This window comes from Alosa sapidissima, chromosome 19 (genome assembly GCF_018492685.1).
Source record: "Alosa sapidissima isolate fAloSap1 chromosome 19, fAloSap1.pri, whole genome shotgun sequence".
Taxonomy (NCBI): domain Eukaryota; kingdom Metazoa; phylum Chordata; class Actinopteri; order Clupeiformes; family Clupeidae; genus Alosa; species Alosa sapidissima.
Window position 1 is genome coordinate 28,112,352 of NC_055975.1, and position 21,134 is coordinate 28,133,485.

Here is a 21,134-nt window from a genome sequence, read left to right on the forward strand (position 1 = left end):
GATACCTGAAGGTAAAGAGAAGAGTAGCATTTGTAAACATGTGCAATATGCATTATACTGTAGATATTACACATCACATCGATATGTCATGACAGTACAGTTACAACTACTATTCTAAATGTACTTGCAAGGACACAGTATTACTAATGGGATGTAATGGTGTGTTTATGTGGAGATACTGCAAATGGCAATATTGTTTGTGAATAAATGAACAGGTTGATTGGAACTCAATGAATTACTTAGATTTTTTTAAACTGAATTATTATTAATAAAAAAATATCATAAATATGCTAATGTGAAGAGTGAAAGATAAAAAAAAAATATGTCATACTGATTTGAAGTCACATACACACATTACTGAAGCCATCATCATTTACTCACAAACACTATTCCCAACAGTTTTAATGAAGTTTAATTTGCATTTTTCCATAAGCTCATTAAATCTCATCAGAAAAATAATATGTATCAGAAATCCTGTTTAATACAAAATGCATGTTTTTTTGTTTGTTTTTCTTTTAAATTGGTTAATTAAATAATCCATCTTGGGAAACAGATGGACTGAAACTGAGAGAAAACGTTTTAATTGTCATGCATACATCTAAGACAACGGCCGTTTGTGTTGGCCACAGTGATAACAGAAAGCCAGTTATTTCATCCGCCATTTCATTATCCACCAGAGACCCTGCGGGGAGTTTTAAAGGAAAGTAAACAAAACAAAAACAAACACGGCTAGTCACTTCTCCGCTACGCCCCAGTTCCCAGGCCACCCAAACTGTGTTGGACACCTACTGTTTGCTGTCAAATCCCATAGGCGCCCAGAGAAAGGTCATAGGAGCCAGTAAAAGCTGACCACCAGCCTGACACTCCACACATTTGGAGATCCGCTAATTGTTAGCGGACTACTCCACGCAGTGAGTGCCCTCCTACTCTGCAGGGACGTCGTCAGTGAGCCATACCAGTCAATAACACAAAGTGGCCCAGGCAAAAAGCATGGTGATTATGTCCTCTATGGAGGTCAGGGGAGTCGAAGGCCAACTCACCTGGTCACCCCCCCGACAATAGACTAGCGATGTCTGTATCAGCAAAGTGCGGGCAGTCCTAGGCCTTTCATTGTTTGTGAGGCGCCCAGAGTAAATGTTTGCCGCTGGTCGTCTCCCACCCCATTTGCGGCGCTGGGCTGTTTATTTTCCTACCTCATACCGCATATTCAGACTTTGTTTGTCAAGCTTTTACAGGGGTCGGAGGTCAACCCTGACCCATGTCACCAGAGGAATGAAGACTGGAAGGTAACACACTACCATGGGAAAAGAAAACCTGGCCATCTTATATGCTAGCCATGCAAAGACTATGCGTAGCAAAGAGAAGCCTATACTTAGAATAGTGCAATACAAACAGACCTCTTCTAGCCTTGGCTGAAGCTCAACCATCTATGACATGTCAAGGAGAGACCAGATTCCTTTGGTCACACTGTCATATTTTGGGGTCTTATTCCATCACTCACTCAGGACTTTTATGGAAATGGTTACAGTTATAGTTTGAAATGAAAGTAATTGCTGCAGATCTTCGTGGTGATTGACATGGGATAATATTGTGTCTCCTTCTGTGGATGTGTGGTTGACTGTGTACTTAGCTGGATGCCATTAAACTGGAGATTTCTCTGTAATTTGGCTTCAATAATGATAGGACAGATGACTGAATCTCTCAGCCTCTGTATCATCTAGTGGTTCACAGGCCGACAGGATTCATATTCAGTCCCTGTTTATACGCAGCAGCATGCATACCAAGCTGTATCAAAACCAATAAATAAAGCAGCATGCATACAGTACTAAGCTGTATCAATATCAATACATATCTACATCTCATACTAAGAACCTGTCCACACTAAAATGCATTGATGCAATGTCCCTGTTCACACCATCCGGCATCCATAGTATGGGATTTATCCATCTGAATCGACGTCAATAAGTGTTTGTAAACAACGGGACCTGTTTCGGTACACACAAAGCAATACTCACACTATCCAACTACCTTCATTACAATCAGCACAGGGAAAACTTTAATAAAGGAAGGAAAGATTGAGGAAGTTCTAGTCGCTGCTCCGCTCTGCCTCGGCCCTTCCTCCGTCCCTCCATACACGCGCACACACATCAACAGACCCTTTCAACAATAAAAACAAAAACAATGCTTGAACGTTCTATTTGGGTCCCAATCTACTTCCTCTGCATTAAGATAACATATGGAATGTTAAAACGGAAGCCTTGTGGGGCCAACTATGATGCTGATAATGGAACTCTCTTGAAAGGGTCCATAGATGCCAACAGCAGAGGTGGAATATGATTTGTTTTGAGAGCTGTGTTTTTTCATTGGAGGATAAGTAAAGCCAACCTTCAACCTTTTGGGCTATTTGGCAGCTCGTGGGGTGGGGTGGGGGGGCAGTAGTAACGCAGTCGGCACGGTTTAGTGGAATCAGACACTGTCTGCTTGAGGTGAGAGAGAGGGAAAGAAAGGGAGGAGGAGAGAAGGAGAGGGAGAAAGTGAGAGAGAGGGAGAGAAGGAACCAAGGCCGGAATATGATTCACATAACATACACATATAACAGCAATTTAATGGAAAAACCTAATGAGTTGGTGGAAGAGGAGGCAAGAGTGGAGGAAGAGTCAAGAAAGAAAAGAGAGAGAGAGAGAGAGAGAGAGAGAGAGAGAGAGAGAGAGAGAGAGGAAGTAAAAGAAGCAGAAGAAAAGAGAGGAAGGCATGACAATGGGAAGGGGGGAAGGAAAAAAAAAAGAGATTTATTGACAAAGAAGGAGTGAAGAGTAGAGAGACAGAAAAGGAGAGAAAGAGATGAGGAAGAGAGTGTATGAGAGAGGAGAGAAAGAAACACAGACAAAGAAAGAGGGAGAGAGTGTATGAGAGAGAGAGAGAAAAGCAGAGATAGAGAGAGAGATAGAGAAGGAGAGAGAGAGAGATAAGGTGAGGTGAGGGGGCCTCTGAAGTTCAGGGGAGTTGCTGGGGGGCTTGGGGGTGTGGGGTGTGGGGGGGGGGCGGGCGTCCCCAGGCTGGCCTCACGCTGTGGGGGAACAGCTGTGTGGCGGGTCTCGGGCACGCTGGAGCCAGACGCAGCCCTGCACTCGCAGTCACTGACCCGTTCACGTCTGCCGCCCTCCCTCCCTCCCTCCCAAGAATAGACCCAGACCTCGCAACCCACACAGAGCCACGCCACGATGCTGCAGCAGTGTGGGAAAACACATCTCGAAACACAGCGAGGAGGACATGCAGACGCACTACTAAACAGAAGGCTAAACAGGCAGGACAGGCCTGGCCTGACCTGCATCATTCACTCACCACTGTGCAGTCACTCTACTGCAAATAGTAGGCTAATCACTTCAGCACACCAAAGTCCACTTACGTACTCCTGTTCATCGTCCCTAAACTCATCACTGGTCAATTCACTCTCATCTCTTCCCATTGCATCATTGCAATCATTGGATTTTTGGATGTTATTGCATTGTGGAGTCCGTATTGTTCTGTATCAGGATAACAAGAAAGGTTTGAAAATAAAAACCTAAGCAATAAAAAGGGCTATTGCACGCTTACTGTACTCCAATAGCTAACTGGGAACTTCAAAGATGAGACGAGACCGGGAGCCATCTTTGGCTGTAGTAGGAAATGGGATTTGTTCGGGTCAGCGTCCTACTTAAAGCTGACTGGGGGACAGGCCTCATTACTGTCCCATTAATCAACCATAATTATGGGGTGCGGGAGGGGAGGGGAGGGGAGTTGGGGTGGGGGTGGGGGTGGACGTGGGGCTGCTGGGGCAGATTTGAGAAGTGAAATGGGCTTATCTGCACTGACAGCGACCACATGCAGCCCACAGTGACCACAAGCCCAGCAGCGCTACGCGCTACACAGACAGGGCCCACCTGGATCCCCTGCGTCTCCTCTGGGAGGGGAGATAGCCTATAGCTTTCCATAGAGATATTCCGGCTTGTTGTAGATAAGCCATTTTGAAGTAGATGACCAATGTCTGATATAAACCTTACCTAAGCCGTGGCCTACTGGTTAAGGGTTCGGGCTTGTAACCGAAGGGTTGCCAGTTCGATCCCCGACCCAGTAGGAAAAATGTGGGCGGGGGTAAGTGGTTGAGCACTACTCTCCCATGCTCACATCCACGGCTGAAGCGCCCTTGAGCAAGGCACCTAACCCCTCACTGCTCCCCGAGCACCGTTGTAGCAGGCAGCTCACTGCTCTGGGTTAGTGTGTGCTTCACCTCACTGTGTGCGCTGTGTGTTCACTGTGTGCGCTGTGTGTTCACTAATTCATGGATGGGATAAATACAGAGACTAAATTCCTTGTATACGCGCAGATATTCTTGGCCTATAAACCTGCTTTACAACAACAACATACTTGCAATTACTGTATATATCGCTTTATCAAGGAACCCAAATTGCTTCACCCCCCAGTGTGTAGCACGCACCAGCACGCTCACCACACACCTGCTCGAGGTGTTCATCAGTCTCACATGGGTTGGTGGGGCAAAGAGGAGCAATCTGCTAAGGATATATAGGTCCACGTAGAAAAACAAATGTACCTCCGCGCTACTGCGGGTCACATCTAGCGCATCGACGGGAGAGGACCGAATCCAGTGTGAGAGAGAGAGTTCACCGGAGCGACAAAGATGTTGAATTTTGGTAGTTTTTATTATTCAGGTGCCAACATAAGGACTTCGTCAGAGTCAAGTATCAAGAGTCAAGACGTGGCACACGTCGAAACTTAAGTCTTTATGTTGGCACCTGAATAATAAAAACTACTAAAATTCGATATATAGGTTCAGTCAGTTAGTTAGATTATAGCAAAGAATGTATACAAAAGAATGCTTCTCTAGGAAATGCCATGCTGTGTTGTTGCAGGCAGCGCAGGCTATGCAGGCTACACTTCATTGAGATTGTTGTCTTGAATCTGAGCGTTATCAACAAAACAAAGTCTGTGGTGGCAGCTCTCGTGGCAGGCAGGCAGCACCCCATGTTTTTTTTTATATAAATGTTTCATCAGGAACGTCCACAAAGAGATTTACTGCAAATGAATTGACCCTTCAAGTGGCCCTCCTCTGTTCCTCTGTAGGGAAACAAGCTTCGTAATCTTCGTTAGAATATATGAGAGTTAGTGGTTGTGAGTGCTATTTGACTGTTCAAACACATTGAGCCTAAAAATACAACTGTGAAAAGGTAGTTGATATTTATACTACACTGATTAATAGCCTCGTTTCTTTGTGATGAATAACCACCATTGAAATTAAGAGGGATATTGAATCCAGTAATGTAACAGATTTATTCAAATTGGTCAACCCTCATGTGCTCCAAGAAACCATTGACTAAAACCATGTTGTAACATTGCCCTCTACTGGTTATAGTGTGTAATTACTGGTTTGTGAGCAGCCAGAGTTGTGAAACCTGTTACTGAAGCACACGCACACACTTTAATGCTTTTATATGGCTCTTGTCCCAGGGGAAGAATTTACAGATTCAAACATTGATGAAAGTATATTACAGGTTTAGACAGGTCTGATCAAACACAGAATGCATTGTCGTATTTTTTTATCCTTTCTGCAGTAGTCGTTATGGGTAAACAAGGCTTTGTCGTCATACACTACCCACACACACAACCACACACACATACACACACACACACACACACACACACACACACAAACACACACACACACACACACACACACACACACACACACACACACACACACACACACACACACACACACCAACGTTACACAGTAAACCACCAACATTAAGTTGCTGTTGAAGACTTAGGCTATGTAGGCATAAGCTATGGCATGTCCGGAGTAGCCCATATAGGGAAGCTCTAGCACATTGTCACCTTACAGTCAAGTTAGGATGTCATTTGTTCACAAATTTATTGTAGAGCTGTATCTACTGATAGAGATAAGGAGTATTCAGAGAGAGTTGACATGATGTCAGTTCCATCAGGTCATTAAGGTTATTGAATAAAGCCAGGTAAAATTACTGGAGTAACACAGCTGCACTTGTTTGTGTATTTGCTCTAGCACATTGTCACCTTATAGTCAAGTAAGTTAGGATGAGGTCTCTGAAGGCGAGACTTCTGTAGCTCTGCCCTTAATTATCATGCCCATTTGCAATACATATTGTGCTTTGCACTCCATAAGCTACTTCACATAGGCTACATTGGTTTCTAGGCTTAGGCTACCCTAATGGCGAACACAGATACACAAACATTGCACAAATAAAAATTTCAGAACACAACAAATAAACTACACACTGAATAAACTGAATAAACCGTTATAATCATAGACTCATTGAAATATCTTAGAAAAACTGTGAAAAGAGCTTGATTAATAACTATAGGCCTGTGTTAAGCAATCTTGTGTTAGGCTGTCTGCTAGGTATATTCTCTGCTGATTAGGAGGGTCCAAGGCACCTGATGCAATCAATAGACCTAGGGCCTACTCTTGTTTCGGAAATTAAAGGTTGTATCAGCGATGGCGGGGTAACGTCACTTCTGTTGACCTTCAAACAAAACAGAGAGCTAGCTCGCTACTCCCTCCCCATGCAATGGAAACTGTCCTGAACGTGCATCGCGTTATTGGTTGGAACACTTTATTTTGCCTTTGAATGGTTGGTAGCAATTGTTTTTGTGTTCAGATCTCAGAGCCTAGGCTGCCTACAGAGACGCGCTTTTTTGACTGCCTGGGCCGGGCAGCTAGCGGATCGTTAGGAAAGATTAGATGACTGTGATCATTTATGTTTGGGACTTTTTTGGGCCTGCAATCACTGAATTTACGTTTTGTCACTTGCAATCTGCTTGTCCTGATATCCCTATATGCGCCTAGACGCCATTCTTTTCAGCAAATGTAGGTTACATGTTTTTATGACATAGGCTAGGCCTGCTATAACACATTATCCAATGTTCCCGATTACCCAAATTCCCCCTATAACATATCCATATCATAGCTCATTAGACCTATTTTATTTGCTCTTGTCATAGGCCTACAGACACTACAGGCGTGTTGGTTAAACGCTGAACGCATCTTATGTTGAACATGCAAGCAGTTTCCTCATTCAGACTTTTAAAAGCACATAAACACACCACAGTCTACACATGAACACACCAAAGTCGACAGAACGACATGTCAAGTAGGAAATACGGACCTTCCGAGGGGCGCATGAAGGCAGCATTATGCCGGTGTAACCACTGTAGCACTGTTGTATCTAGTAATGTGTGTCAAAATAAAAGGCCCCAGCGAGGATCGAACTCTGGTTAGAGCACTGGTTTACAAGACCAGTGCTCTAACCACTGAGCTATGGAGCCGCCGGGTAAATAGCTGTGTCACGTGACAAGTTCAAAGTTCGGTACAGACAGAATGCGTCTACACGTGGACAGTAGCAACTTTTGGACAGTAGTGCAAATGATTGATAGCCTCGTTGACACCAGACTAGACCGCATCTCAATTAGGGGTTTGCACGGCGTGTCATCAGATCTGGACGTCGCCATATTGGAGATACTCGCCTCATTAGAAAGCATTAGGCACTGAAGTAAATCCCTAACATAATCAAGGAAAATGGTTAATTATTGCCATGTTTTAGGTTGTACCAATAGGTCAGACTGAGAAAAAACATCTGGTGTAGGTATCGACTTCCAAAAGTTATTAAAAAACCAGGGAGAAAGGAGAATAATGCCAGAAGTTATCAGAGGAAGGGGGGCGCTTGTGGTTAAACTTGGTACTTCGTCTCCCTCACCCAACTCATATGGATCTGCGCTGCCAATAAACCGTAATTTCTCGAAATATCGCGCCCTTTCTTGTGGTCCAAGTCCTGCCATATATGCCTTTGCATCTTAGACACATTTTGATTAGCTTTTCTGTTGTTTAGACACGGCTGCAATCACGTAAGATATCCAAAGTGCATAATACTCCATTGTAGGCCTACTTCATTCACTGAGTATCGCCAATATGGCCGCGCGTGTTGGGTTACCATGGTTACCGGCCAGAACGTGACGTCTGTGCAAACGACGCTAACAGGTTCTTCTGGGTTCTCCCAGGCTACATGATGGACTGTGTTGTCGATGTTTAATTGCTGTTAACTTTAACTTAAGAGGAAACTGTGCCTATTCAACTTTATAGGATGAAATAGCACGTTATTGAAGTGTCATTTGTTCACAAATTTATTGTAGAGCTGTATCTACTGATAGCGATAAGGTGTATTCAGAGAGAGTTGACTCAGTTTTTGTTAAACATTTATTTTGAACTGAATATAAAGGTAGTATTAACATGATGTCAATTACATCAGGTCAATTAAGGTTATTGAATAAAGCCTGGTAAAATTACTAGAGCAAAACAGCTGCACTTGTTTGTGTATTTGCTTGTTTGTGACAGAGGAGGTAGTGCAAAGCTCGAATATTCCTGGGCAAATCATTGCGGTAGATTTTTCTCTGTTTCGCTAAGACCAGTGGATCACATCCCCGTGTGCTGTGGTCATATTATCATTTTTGCACTCCGATTATAGGGGCCGACTTGAGTGGACCGACACCTTCTGTCACATCAGTGGCAACAATGGAAATGTTCAACAATGGAACAATGGAATGCAAAAACAGAGCTAAATCTACATGGCGGCGGCGATAGGGTTTGGCGATGGCGTGCGGGGTTGTGTTGGAAACACTGGAATCTAATGTAATCGAACGCCGAGCGTGGCGCACACCGCACTCATGTCGGCGCCTATGTGCGGAGGCTTTCAGTGTCCGTTATCGAAGGAGTTCCCGCATATGACCCCTGCGTCCTCATAGTGTGCACAGTTGCTGTTGCCCACGCCTGCATGTTGGCAGTCCAGCAGCGAAGCCTCTGTTCCCTGACACTGGACGTCGTCCAGGAGGATCCTCAGGTGGCTGCCCTCGCCGAACTCCGCCGCTTTGGAAGCCTTGAGGGCGTGCCGGTAGCCCAGCTGCCGACACACCACCTCGGCGTTCTTTGTGTTCCACAGGTCGTCGCACACCGTCCCCCACTCGCCTTTGGCGAAGATCTCTACTCTGCCCCGGTCGGCACGTCCCATTTCGTCTCCGGCCAATCGCACGGCTCCATTCTGGTGTGCTGCGTCGGACCGGTGTCGGCCCTGTTTCCTGCGCCGGCCCTTGCGGGACTTGGTAGTCCTGGGAGCCCTGGTGGTAGTGGTCGGCTTAAGGGTGGTCTGCAGCCCAGGCTCGTCCAGAATTCGCATGAGTTCCTCCAACCAGTCATTGGAGTCTGGAATCTCTTGGCGCGAGTTTGGTAATTCAGCGCCGATTAATGCTGCAGGAAAGATATTCAAAATCAGCACAATATAATTATAAATCATGTTTGGCATAACATACGCTAAAGAAATACTGTATACAATATAGTATAAATAATATACTGTAGAATAGCAGTGCATATAACGCTAAGGCAGAGACAGCATTGTGAGATGCAATGGGCTAAAGCTGGGAAACAAGATGCAGTATGGACACTTACTTTCCTTTGGCTGGAATTTTATGGTTTTGCCCTTGACTTTGACTGGTAGTGGGTCGTAATGGCAGGCTCTTGGAGGTGCGCGTCTGTAAGAAGATTACTCTCTGGTTAACAAAACAGAGCTCTTGATAGTAGTTTTCAATTTTTAAACCATCATTTAAGACTATTAAAACACATAGACTCTCTACTATGAGGCATTCTTCAAAAGGCAGCTAGTAACAAATAACATCTCTCAGCTATGCGAGGTTAGGTCTTGGCCAGAAAACTAGCTGAGTCTGGGTCTACGTCATTTCGAAGGAGATTTAGATGACAGCTATGTATGAAACTGCCAACACAGGCCTCCTTTTTAATGAAAGCCATGTTTCAGGGAAAACTGATCTTCGAACAGCACAATGAAAGAGGAAAAATTATTAAGAAAACCTAATGATTTATTAGCGCCGTTACGCAAATACACAGTTTGCGGATTGCCAGTTTGATATTCGAGAAGGCATATGTTTTCAGCCGTTTTCCAGGGATTCAAAGTCACTTGGTGTATTTGGATGAACAGACCTGGCAGACAGTACATAGCGTCTGTGTCAAGAAATCTATAAATACACGGTAGACACAAAGTGCTGAAATCCTTACCTTGAAGGGTCCACCACTTTGTACACAACACCAGAGGGAGAGGTGGCACTTGGGATCTCCGTAGACAAGAAATAAAGTTCCCCTAAAGTTCACAAGCGTATGAAGAACACTGATAAATGAATTAGTACATTTGTACAATACTGCATTAGTACATTCATAATGCTTCATGGAACTTAAATTAACATCTTAGGACTAATCAGAACAGGTATCTACACTACTTATGAATATATTCCAGTGCGGGCGAACAGGCCTAGCAAGCAGACAACTGGGGCGTGACCCTGCCTCCTGCTCTGGTTCAACCCGAAGGGGAAACTAGGTGACATCAATATCTGGAATGGACTGTTGCCTGGTCTGTCTGACATGCCTGTGGATATCTGTTTTGAAAGGTCAAATTTGTTCAAAATGACACATATGAGAATTGAGAAAGACTGCATGCCTATGTAATGTTAAAAAGATGACCTGTTGTCCAGAAATGTTGGGACACCTGAGAGCCCATCAGAATGGAGTTGGTCACCGACTTATAAGGGTTGAGATAGATTACACAACCAAGCAGGGCATTAAGTAGGGATCATTTCAGTGTCAGAAGTTATCAGACATTTTCAAAGCCTTTATACACAACTATCTATTTTCAAATCTTTAACAGCACATCCGACGCCTGAATTCCAGTGCAGTAGCCGAGAGCTATGAGCCCTGTCCAGATGACCTACCCGCCTCGTCCTCAGCGAAGGAGATGATGTAGGGGTGGTAGTTATTGATCAGACCTGGGAAGGCACAGGTGAGACCCATCCCCATACAGATCTCTTTGTAGTCCCACTGGCGCGTGTGCTGGTTCTCTCGTAAACTCATCAGGCGCCTAAGGAGAGGAGAGAGACGCAGCTCACATGTGGCTGTCCGGGAATCTGGTGATTCATTAAACTAAAAAGGCGTTGTGTTTGTCTACGTCATGTCTGTCTTTTGTGTTACCATGGCTACTGTTATGGTTAAAGCGTAACTGGTGGTGCTGTCTAGTCTAGTCATTATGTCATCGGCCAGAGTTAGTTCCATGGGTGATGAAATCAGTCTAAATTTACACTTAAATATGACAACAGAGGAAGGGCAAGTCCTCACCCACTCATGAAGTCTCCGAAGATGTACATGCCATTGAGGTTGGGGTACTCGCAACCTCTGTAGACATATCCACCGGTCACTGATTTACCCATTTTATGCGGGTAGGCATAAATAGGCAAGACATCATCTGGAGACAAAAAGGCAAAGTTACTGAACATGTGCTGAACTTGGAATAGAAAGCACTTCCATGGTTTACATTCAGGAATGAGGCATAAAGGAAAGCTCTCATTTGTGACTTTAGATACAATTGGAGCATTTTAATTTCCATTATTTACAAAAAAGAGTAGAGGTCATTTTATAGCACTGTTGGGGGGAACGTGTAAGGAACAGTCTTGCATTCAGTGTCCTTAATCGCAGGAAGTGTGTGGGCGCCAGCGAGTGTGTGGGGGCCAGCGAGTGTGTGGGCGCCGGCGGATGCCCACCTAAGGAGCTGTTGGCACAGAGCTTCTTGTCGTAACACGAGAAGCCTTCCTTCGCACGCCACCCGTAGTTCCTGCCCTTCTCCACGATGTCGATCTCCTCGTACTTGTTCTGCCCCACGTCCCCGCAGAAGATCCTGCCCTTCCCCTCCCTGGTGACGGGGTCGCCCCTGTCCACGGAGCACCTCCACATGTTCCGTGCCCCGTAAGCGAAGACCTCCGGCCGGGCCCCGCGCTCGTGAACAAAGGGGTTGTCTGGGGGGATCCTGTACAGCGGTCCCTTGTCATTATCATTAACATCGATGCGAAGAACCTTGCCCAAGAGAGCAGACCTGCAATGCAATGAAATGGCACACTTATAGTAGTATGTACAGTAAACACAAGAGGAGGTTATTTTATCTAACTCCACACTACTGTTTGCATTGCCACGTTCTCCTTCATTTATTTTGCAAGTGCTTTCTATTCAAAGCTATTTGTAGAAGAGGGAAGCTATTTTATCATTGTGTGTGCTCCTTAGGAGTACACAACAACAGATCCTATCTTCAAAGCACATAAAAGAAGCTGACGGTGATTGCAAACAGGACCAAAGCACTTCAAAGAGGCACTGTGGCTTTCCAACGTTTTGTAAGGAAGGTTACATGAGGCTTCCTTTCTTACTTGTTTTGAGAGTTACCAAACAGCCCAAAGGGATCTCCCGCCATCCCCCCATCGCCAGTGAAGATGTACAGATACCCATCGTCAGCAAACAGGATCTGGCCACCATTGTGGTTAGACGCTGGCTCATCCACCTCTAATATAACCCTACAGGAAACCAATAAAGAACTTGTGAATGTGAAGGAAGCTTTCCGAACAAGTTCATTTAACCTACAGTACTATCTAAACTTATAAGTGATTTTTCTTATACTGTCAGGTATGACAAAAAACTTTAAGCCTGACGTATAAGAAAAATCACTTATAAGTTTAGATAGTACTGTAGATTACATAAGTAAAAGAATACTTGTTACAAAATTGTTTATAATAGTTGTTTACACAATAAAATAGGTACAATAGCATTACTTTATCAAAATCCACAACCATTGAGGACAATGTTCAGCAGCATATGTAACTTGTATATTGAACAGTGGTAGTGTAGTGGTTAAGGAACTGGGCTAGCGTGCAGTAGCCTGTAGGGTGGTGGTAGTGTAGTGGTTAAGGAGCTGGGCTAGCGTGCAGTAGCCTGTAGGGTGGTGGTAGTGTAGTGGTTAAGGAGCTGGGCTAGCGTGCAGTAGCCTGAAAGTTGTCGGTTCAATTCCCGGCTTCCACCGTTGTGCCTTTGAGCAAGGCACTTAACCCCAAGTTGCTCCGGGGACAATGTGATCCCTTGTAATATAGCTGACATATGTAAGTCACTTTGGTCAAGAAGTGTCTGCTAAATGTAATGTAATGTAATGTATATGTCCAAATCTGTAGTATTGTGAGTGAATATTTCCTAAGCTCCTGAGACAGATAAACTGAAGCAGATAAATGATGCCAACCTCTCTGACGTGTGGTCGACTACATTCATGTCGGCAGCAGAGATGTGGAACTCGCTGATGCGTATCCTCTCATCGAAGCCTATTTCGATGGAGTAGTACACATACAGCTTGCCGTTGTACTTGAAGTCTGGGTGAAGGGTGAGCCCCAGGAAGCCCCGCTCGTCCCCCTCCCAGTGGGAGGTGAGCACGGCCTCTGAGATGTTCAGGAAGGGCTTCTCCAGTCTGGAGCGGTTAGGCAGGTACACCCAGACCACGCCGACCTGCTCGGCCACGAAGAGCCGGTGGGTGCCGTCGTTGGCGTGCACCATGGCCAGTGGGTTGCGCAGACCGTTGGCCACTTCCTCCAGGCACAGCTGCAGGCAGCCCTCGGGGTCTTCGGCCACGCGGCCCAGGTTTTTGGTCAGGTGCTCGTTGCTCAGCAGGTGGGGATAGCAGTAGTCGGGGTCGTCCAGCTGTAGGTACTGACACAGCTGGGTTTTGTCGTGCTTCAGCTCGGTGACCCGCGGGTCGTCGGAGATTAGGGGTAGGGTGGACTCACACCTGTCCAGGAAAGCGGAGCAGTAGTCGGGGCACAGCCCCGGGATGGTCCTGAGAGGTGTGCTGGAGTCCTCGGCATCAAACAGGTGCGCTGCATACGGTGAGCATTCCTTAATAAAAACACATACAGTAGGACTAGGGCAGGATAGCAGCTTGGGCAGCCTGAAGCAAAATATTGAACACGTTTGGGCACATATACGTGTCTACGTTTTCATCATGTTATTATGTGTACTATTTATACAACTACAGCAACAACAAAAACACCACCATCATCAACCAGAACATCAACAATTATGGGTAAATACTATTATTATTATTATTATTATTATTATTATCATTACTACTATGTTTTTTTTATGTCAATAAATCATAACTTAATGTAGTTGTGTTAAAGAATGACATTAAAGAAACTATGGAATGGAAGAAACTAACCCTTTTGTTTAGGGAACACATGTTAATTGATACATAACTAATAATATATAATATGTGTATACTAATGCTCAACAAGGTCTGTGTTAAGCACCATTGCCCCTTTCTTAGGTCTTTATTGAACAATGTCTTATTCTTAATCAATAGGGCATTTATTATTGGTAAATCCTTAATAAGCAACTAGTTGGTATATAGTATGGATTCAAATAGAGGGTTTATAGACTCCAAATACACTGCCTGAATATGTGACTTGTAGTGGGATAATAATAACATATTAAGACATTGTATTAGAAGGCTATAACGTTTCTATTTTAAGACATTTTAAGAAATTGTTGCATAAAGACATGATAAATGTGTTATGACGCTTAACACAGACCTTATAAGGCACTAGTACATACACATATTATTTAGGCCTATGTATTAATGGATAACGTGATAAACTAATGCGTTACCAAAACTAGCAGTCCATTAACACATTCTTAAAATAAAGCTGACGATGAGCTGTCAACACCAAGTTAGCGTTTCACAACCGTGAATCGGATGTTATGACCCTTCACTTACCTGGCATAGCAAGCCCTGAACGTACGCTGCGCAATTGGCATATCCAAAATAGTCAAAATTGTCCATGATCTTGTAATATTTCGCCATCAGCTCCTGGTCCTTTGCATAATCACAACAACCAAAATACTTATACATTACGCAAAACTGGAGCTCATCTTCAGGTCGGAAAGGGGGCTTGAAGTCCAAGCATTGTGGATGTGAGGTTACAGGTGCTATGAAAAACCCAACTAAATTCAATAAAATTAAATGCGAATGCCAAAATCGACCAAAGATATCGCAAAAGTACCACATTATGCTTTGTTGCCTAGCCAGTGAATAACGTCGTGTACATTTAACAGAAGTTATGCAAGCGAACGGACTATAAAAAAAAAGATCCCGTGGCGAGCGGTTGTCTGAGTATCTTATGAACGAGCTCTGCACTTTGGTCAGCCTGTAACCTTTCCCCACTACAAACCCGTCTTGTTTGTTAAGCTGCGACGCCAGACATTGCTACAAAGTAGCTCTTGTATCATCACTTTGTCATTCTCAGACCACCCTCTTTTCGTCCATGTTAGATCTGCGGTACACTTCTTGCGTCTTGCGCTGATTCCAAACGGCAACTTCCCACAGACCAGCTGTGTCAAATCTCAGTCTTAACTCATCTGCACCCACACAGCTGTCCCTTCCCGATTTTGACAGGATGTAGCCGGCCCAAGGCCACAACTGCCAACTTTAATTCAATAACAGAATGGAGTTAAAGAAATGTCAGATGCCTCAATATGGCCAATATAGCAGCGGGATAAGAAAATAGCGGGGAACAAAGACAGGGCGCATGGCAGAACACGAGTTGGACAGAACTTAGAACGGCTGTCTCATAATGTCAATTTAAAGTACCAACATGTATACAATTGGGCTTCTATGTGAATGCATGCTCACGATCTGTTACAGTTTATAGAACTTGAATGCACCAGTGTGCGTCACGGTACATTAACGTTTTACTTGGAATAAAACTTCATCCACTGGGAAGCAACCAAGCCCAGCCCAAGAAGTGGCGATGACATATGCTGTCCACAAGGTGGCGTCCTGTCCCTATTGCTGTGCAAAAATATGGCATACCTAACCCTATCTCCTCTAAAGTTCGTGCACCCTGAGTGTCTTGCTAGACATTGGGCGGATTGTCCTCACATGATCTATTAAAACGGTAAAGCAATTCTTGCTTTCTGGTAGTAGCATAATCGGTACCACCAAATATATTTAAGATTTGAAGATCAATAACTGTCTCAATAAACAGTAAAACGTCAACAACGCATAGTGAACTGTCAGCAAGCCCTATCCACACTCAGCCTACACACAACAAGGCAATAAGGCTCCTTTAAGAGACCTAGGGTTCCTCTGTCTGGAGCGATTAAACCATCTACCTTGTCTACCTGTTTGTATTTCACTTGAGAACAACGTCAGCAAATCTCCCGATTCACCGAAGTTGTTACTATCGCCAGTCTATAGGCTACCCGAAAGCTTTTAGAAAATGTAATTTGAGTTCACAAAAATATTTCGGTTTTATGAAGATTTGAATCGGTATTGAAGTGAGTTTTGTTATTAGAGTGAGCAGCGGAGAGCCGTGGGAGGGAACTTTATGAAAGTGTCTGCTCTCTGCCCTGAACAACTGCACTGACATCACAACGCGTAACCCTGGCTGACTGGAGATCAGCGGAACACAGCTAGTGGTGCTTTTCTCATCATTCATCAGGTCGCGTAGTGGGGTCGGATGAAACAGGTAGGCTACAAGGCTGCTCTTTACAACAACGGCTGAAGAAGACTATTTTGTGAAGAAATTATCGTAATGAGATTATATTTTGGATCAGACTGGATACATTAACATCGATTTAGCTATAACATCGCTTCAGCTGCATCGCCTCTAGTTATTTCAACTCAGAGATCCAGGCATTAGCCTGTTGGTTAAATCCTTAATGTTTCGGATTTGTGTGCGTGTTATTGGACCTGTTTCGCCTATGATGCACGCTATTTTGGGTGTTGCATTATCCTGGAAGTAGAATTAAAATAGTCAGATTTACATTCTCATTTGCCACCTTCGGAACGCGAAACGCCGGGTGGGAGTATGGCAAAAAATGGTGTAGACGGACCGAGGGATGATTTTAGTAAAATACCGGACGAAGAGCTTATGAAATGGAGCAAAGAAGAATTAATAAAAAGACTGAGAAAGGTAGACGGAGAGAAGATTAATTTAATGGTGGAACATGGGAATATGATGAAGGACGTGAACCGGAGGTTGCAGGTTCATCTCCACGAGATTCGGAGTTTGAAAGAAGTCAACCAGAAGCTTCAGGACGATAATAACGAGCTCAGAGAGTTGTGCTGTTTCTTGGACGATGACAGGCAAAAGGGCAAGAAATTGTCGCGGGAATGGCAGCGGTTCGGCCGCTATACCGCCAGCGTTGTGTGGAAAGAGGTTGGTGCGTATCAGCACAAGCTGAAAGAGCTGGAGGCAAACCAAGAGACGGTGATGAGGGAAAATGGGGAACTCAAGGAAATTATATTGATGCTGGATGAGGAAAGGAACGGTGCCGGGTCCAGAAGTTCTATAGACAGCCAAACTAGTTTGAGTAATCTAAACGGGGGATCTAGCACTGTGCGCGACGTAGGGGACGGTAGCAGTACCTCCAGCACGGGCAGTGCCGGGAGTCCGGATCATCATCATAATCACATAGGCCTTCACAAGCCTACCGACACGAAAATCGCAAACATGGGGAGGTCCATGGATGACATTTCCAACACCCATCTCCACAGAAGCATCCCCAACGGACTGAATGGTAAGTACGCAGTGTCAAGACGTGGATGCATGTTGGAGGAGTGTATCAAGCTTTGGCCACCTATCTATGGTTATGAGTGTGAATGTATGATTATAAAAGGCTCACAAGCCTTCCTGTCTAGAATTTAAGCTGCTATATGAAAAAGGGTCCATTTCAGAAGTAAATGTGTCTGGGTTTGCCCAATTGAGTCCACTAATGAAAACCCATAAAGGGCACATTTAGCTTTTTTAGACAATGGCACGTTTCCCAGGTACAGATAAAGATTTTAGGCTGGCAATGATAATAAAGATGATGATAATAAAGTTTTGTCAGAAAAGGGATTATTTCTTTAGGCAGGTATTGCCACATGCATTTTACAAGCCTCATTACAAAACTTCTAGCATCTTTCAGGACTCTGGGTGAAAGTCACAGTGGATGGCAACCCAGATAGCAGATTCCAGAATGGACCCAAATAGCATCAGATTCTAGAGTGGACCCAGATAGCATCAGGTTCTAGAGTGGACCCAGATAGCATCAGATTCTAGAGTGGACCCAGATAGTATCAGATTCTAGAGTAGACCCAGATAGTATCAGATTCTACAATGGCTCTGAGTGGACCCAGGTTGCACCGGATTCTATATTGAATCTGTCCCAGTTCTGATGCTGACCTGATGGGAACTTGGGTGTGTTGCTCTTAGCCTGGATGTGATTGAGATGTTTGCGCAGGATGAGTCTCAGATGAAAGGAATCCAGGCCCTCACACGTAGGCTCAGACCAAGACATACTGTAGGCTACATTTTGTGCACAAGCCGTTGTTTGCCTGTGACTAGTGTAGACAGCTCCCACTGTTTTAGACGGCCAGCACAGATGGGCCATCTCTAATTACCTCAAACCTTAGCCCAGGAAAGTAGACCTAATGAGGATTAATCGCCATTTAAGATCTATTGCTCCATACAGACCACACTGGCCACCCTGAGCTTTTGGGATAATGCGCCAAAGGCCAAGACATGCAAGTAAACATGGCTGGTTTCAAATGACCCCAGAATTAGACAGATTTCATGCAAATATAACTTTTCCACTAATGCATATCTTTGTTATTGTTAGGTGTTAGGCTGCCAGAAGAATGATTAGCTTGTAGTGAAACTGCAGCTCATTTTGTTTTTCACAAACTTAATTGAGATTGGAAAATCTTCCACTTTTAACAGGGAATGTAACAATAGGCATACTGTGTAGATTGGACCTTGAGCGCACTATACCACACCTTTCTCTCAGTCTTGACTCACAGAACGGAAGCCTCACTATCGCAAGTTCAGAGGACTTTCTCCCCCTGCACTGTAAAGGACTCACTCTAATTTATTGCCTGCCAACAGTCCTAGTGTCTGCCAGGCCTGCTCCCACTTTTTTAGATTATTCTGGTCATAAATTCAGGGGATTAATTCGGGCGAGTCGCACCAGCCTGGGCTTCCTGGGCAGTCGATGACTGATGGCTACTCCCCCGTGGAGGTGCCGGCCCCATGACGGGGGAGGTTTGTTATTTAGTGGCCACCGTATACAAGAAATGACCCCGTCCATCATGTAGAACACAGTTTTCCGGGTTATTATATAGGTGTGTCACAATGAAAAAAAGAAGCAAAAAAAAACAAAACAAAAATATCCTGGAGAATGTGCTGTGTTTTGTTATCTTAATTTCAGTCACATTAATATAATTGCTGTAGAACTCAACAGGATGATGCCTCCACACTTCAGTTAAAGGCAGTCAGACAGAATTTGGAGGAAAGGCAGTGCTCCACATGGATTTAGAACTTTGATACTGCATTCCATGCATGCGTTTTGTGTTCTGCATTCAGTTTGTGATGTGAGGACTTTCATTTTATTGTTTGCTTGTTAAATGTGGAGGAGTCACAGATTTGATCTGAAACACAGAGAGCATCTTGACTCTGTCGCCTTCCTGACGTTTATTGGAGAGTGGCGATTGTGTGAAGGCTTGCCAAGCTGTGCTGGGTGTTTGTGTAGAATGACTTTTGGATGTCAGGTGTTATGTTCTTCATCTTTAGTTTTCATCCTTCACTTTTCTTTTCTCTCAGTAGTTTTGCCCTCTTTTTCTTTTCTGTGCAGCTCTTCAACTTGTTCCTCTCAAACATTTCTGTGAAACTCAGTATTTCATCGCTGTGTCAAACAGTTCCCCTAAACAAAGTCTGTGTCTGACTGCCTCACTTTCTTGAAATCCCAGCACATTTTCTCACTCTCTCTGAAAACCCTCTTCTTGTTAGCCAGGACATGCTTACGAGGAAATGGTCTTCTTAACAGTACACATGCAGTAAGTACACACGTTGTATGTTTTCTTTCCAAAGACCATGTTTATTTGAGATGACAAATTGATTGTGAGGACAGATCAGGGAACCTGTGGGGGAATGAGTGGAGAAGTGTGATATAATTGAAAACAGGTTCATGCACAACTTGTTGCTTTGTTTGTCCACATAGAGTCCACGCAGCACATAGTGAGTGTTTCTTCCAAAGAGCCTTATATTGGTAAGATGGCTTTAGAGATTTGTAAAGTTTGGCAACTACTGGTGTGTTTGAACCTGTCCTTGAGGTCAGAAGCCAGTCCAGAAGGAAAGTGCTGTTGGAGGAGGAGGAGGCGGGTGATGTGGTGATAGCATTACTGATTCCCTCATGCAGAGCTCTGTGAGGTCACTTGCTGCCCAGGATGCAAACTGCCTGTTGTTGACAGATCTGACTGGGCCCATAATTGGATTTATGCTGATTGTCCCAAACCAACTCAGTGAAGACAGGGGAAAGGGAACCCAAGGAAGAGGACTTGAAAGGAAGCACTCCAGTTGATAGAACAACATGTTCTTTCTTTATGATTTAGATGTAGTAAAGCAATGTTGTTTGGACTTCAGTTCCCATTGTGAAGAGTATCACATTTCTAAGGATCGTAGCATAGCAAGCAAGCTGTTAAGCAAACATAAAAGTAAACATGTTTCATCAAATACGAAAGTTGATTTATTATGTGTAGCTAAACAGAATTATTGTAACATAAGAATAGAATACCAGTGTTTCCCACAGAATTAAATCATATTTGTGGTGCTAGGTTTGCAGAATTAACCTGAATGCAACAGTTTAACAAATTCGCGCAGCGTGGTTATGATGCTAACCAGATTTAAGCACAATTTAGTTTAATTTAACCTGGAAAATCATTGTGTGGTGGTCAATGTTGTTATTGTGGTGGGCCGCCACAAATAAGTCAATGTATGGGAAACACTGAATACATAGCACACACTATCAGTGACGGGCTGAAATACTATATATACATATGTATCTCCTAATGGACATACTATATATCTACATTTCTTCCTAAACTTGACAGACTGGAGCATATCATTGGTCAGTCATTGTGACTTACAGTAAATGCATCAGACATCCTTGTGAATTCGAATCACTAATTAGCCCTTTAATACGCAGTAATGAGATAAATTGTCTGTGTTTTTGATGGAATTGTGATAATCTAATCTTACTTTTGCGTTGTCTTGCACTTTGTGTTTTTGATTAGGGGGAGAGACCCCCAAATCCCTCTTCCAGTCGATGAGGAAGATTAGGGCGGCTTTGTGTCCCTTTAGCAGTCTCCCCAACA

General features: G+C 44.1%; 2 protein-coding genes and 1 non-coding gene across 3 annotated transcripts in view; 1 reads left to right on the forward strand and 2 right to left on the reverse strand.

The window, feature by feature from the left end:
* Positions 1-7,282: 7,282 nt before the first annotated feature.
* Positions 7,283-7,359, reverse strand: trnat-ugu. Its single transcript has one exon. It is a non-coding gene; the product is annotated as a tRNA-Thr (tRNA).
* A 907-nt stretch (positions 7,360-8,266) lies between these two features.
* hhipl1 (HHIP-like 1) lies at positions 8,267-15,438 on the reverse strand. Its single transcript, XM_042072144.1, has 9 exons — positions 14,715-15,438; positions 13,188-13,834; positions 12,331-12,474; positions 11,677-12,005; positions 11,255-11,381; positions 10,855-11,000; positions 10,148-10,229; positions 9,527-9,609; positions 8,267-9,328 (listed from the first exon to the last, which is right to left on the reverse strand). The coding sequence occupies exons 1-9, from the start codon at positions 15,003-15,005 to the stop codon at positions 8,778-8,780; spliced, it is 2,400 nt and encodes a 799-aa protein (XP_041928078.1). The 5' UTR covers positions 15,006-15,438; the 3' UTR covers positions 8,267-8,777.
* A 617-nt stretch (positions 15,439-16,055) lies between these two features.
* ccdc85ca (coiled-coil domain containing 85C, a) overlaps positions 16,056-21,134 on the forward strand; it is a 49,410-nt gene continuing 44,331 nt past the window's right edge. The window contains exon 1 of the mRNA XM_042072160.1: positions 16,056-17,521. Coding sequence (XP_041928094.1) covers positions 16,810-17,521 — 712 coding nt within the window. The 5' untranslated portion in view covers positions 16,056-16,809. The remainder of the gene's footprint in view (positions 17,522-21,134) is intronic.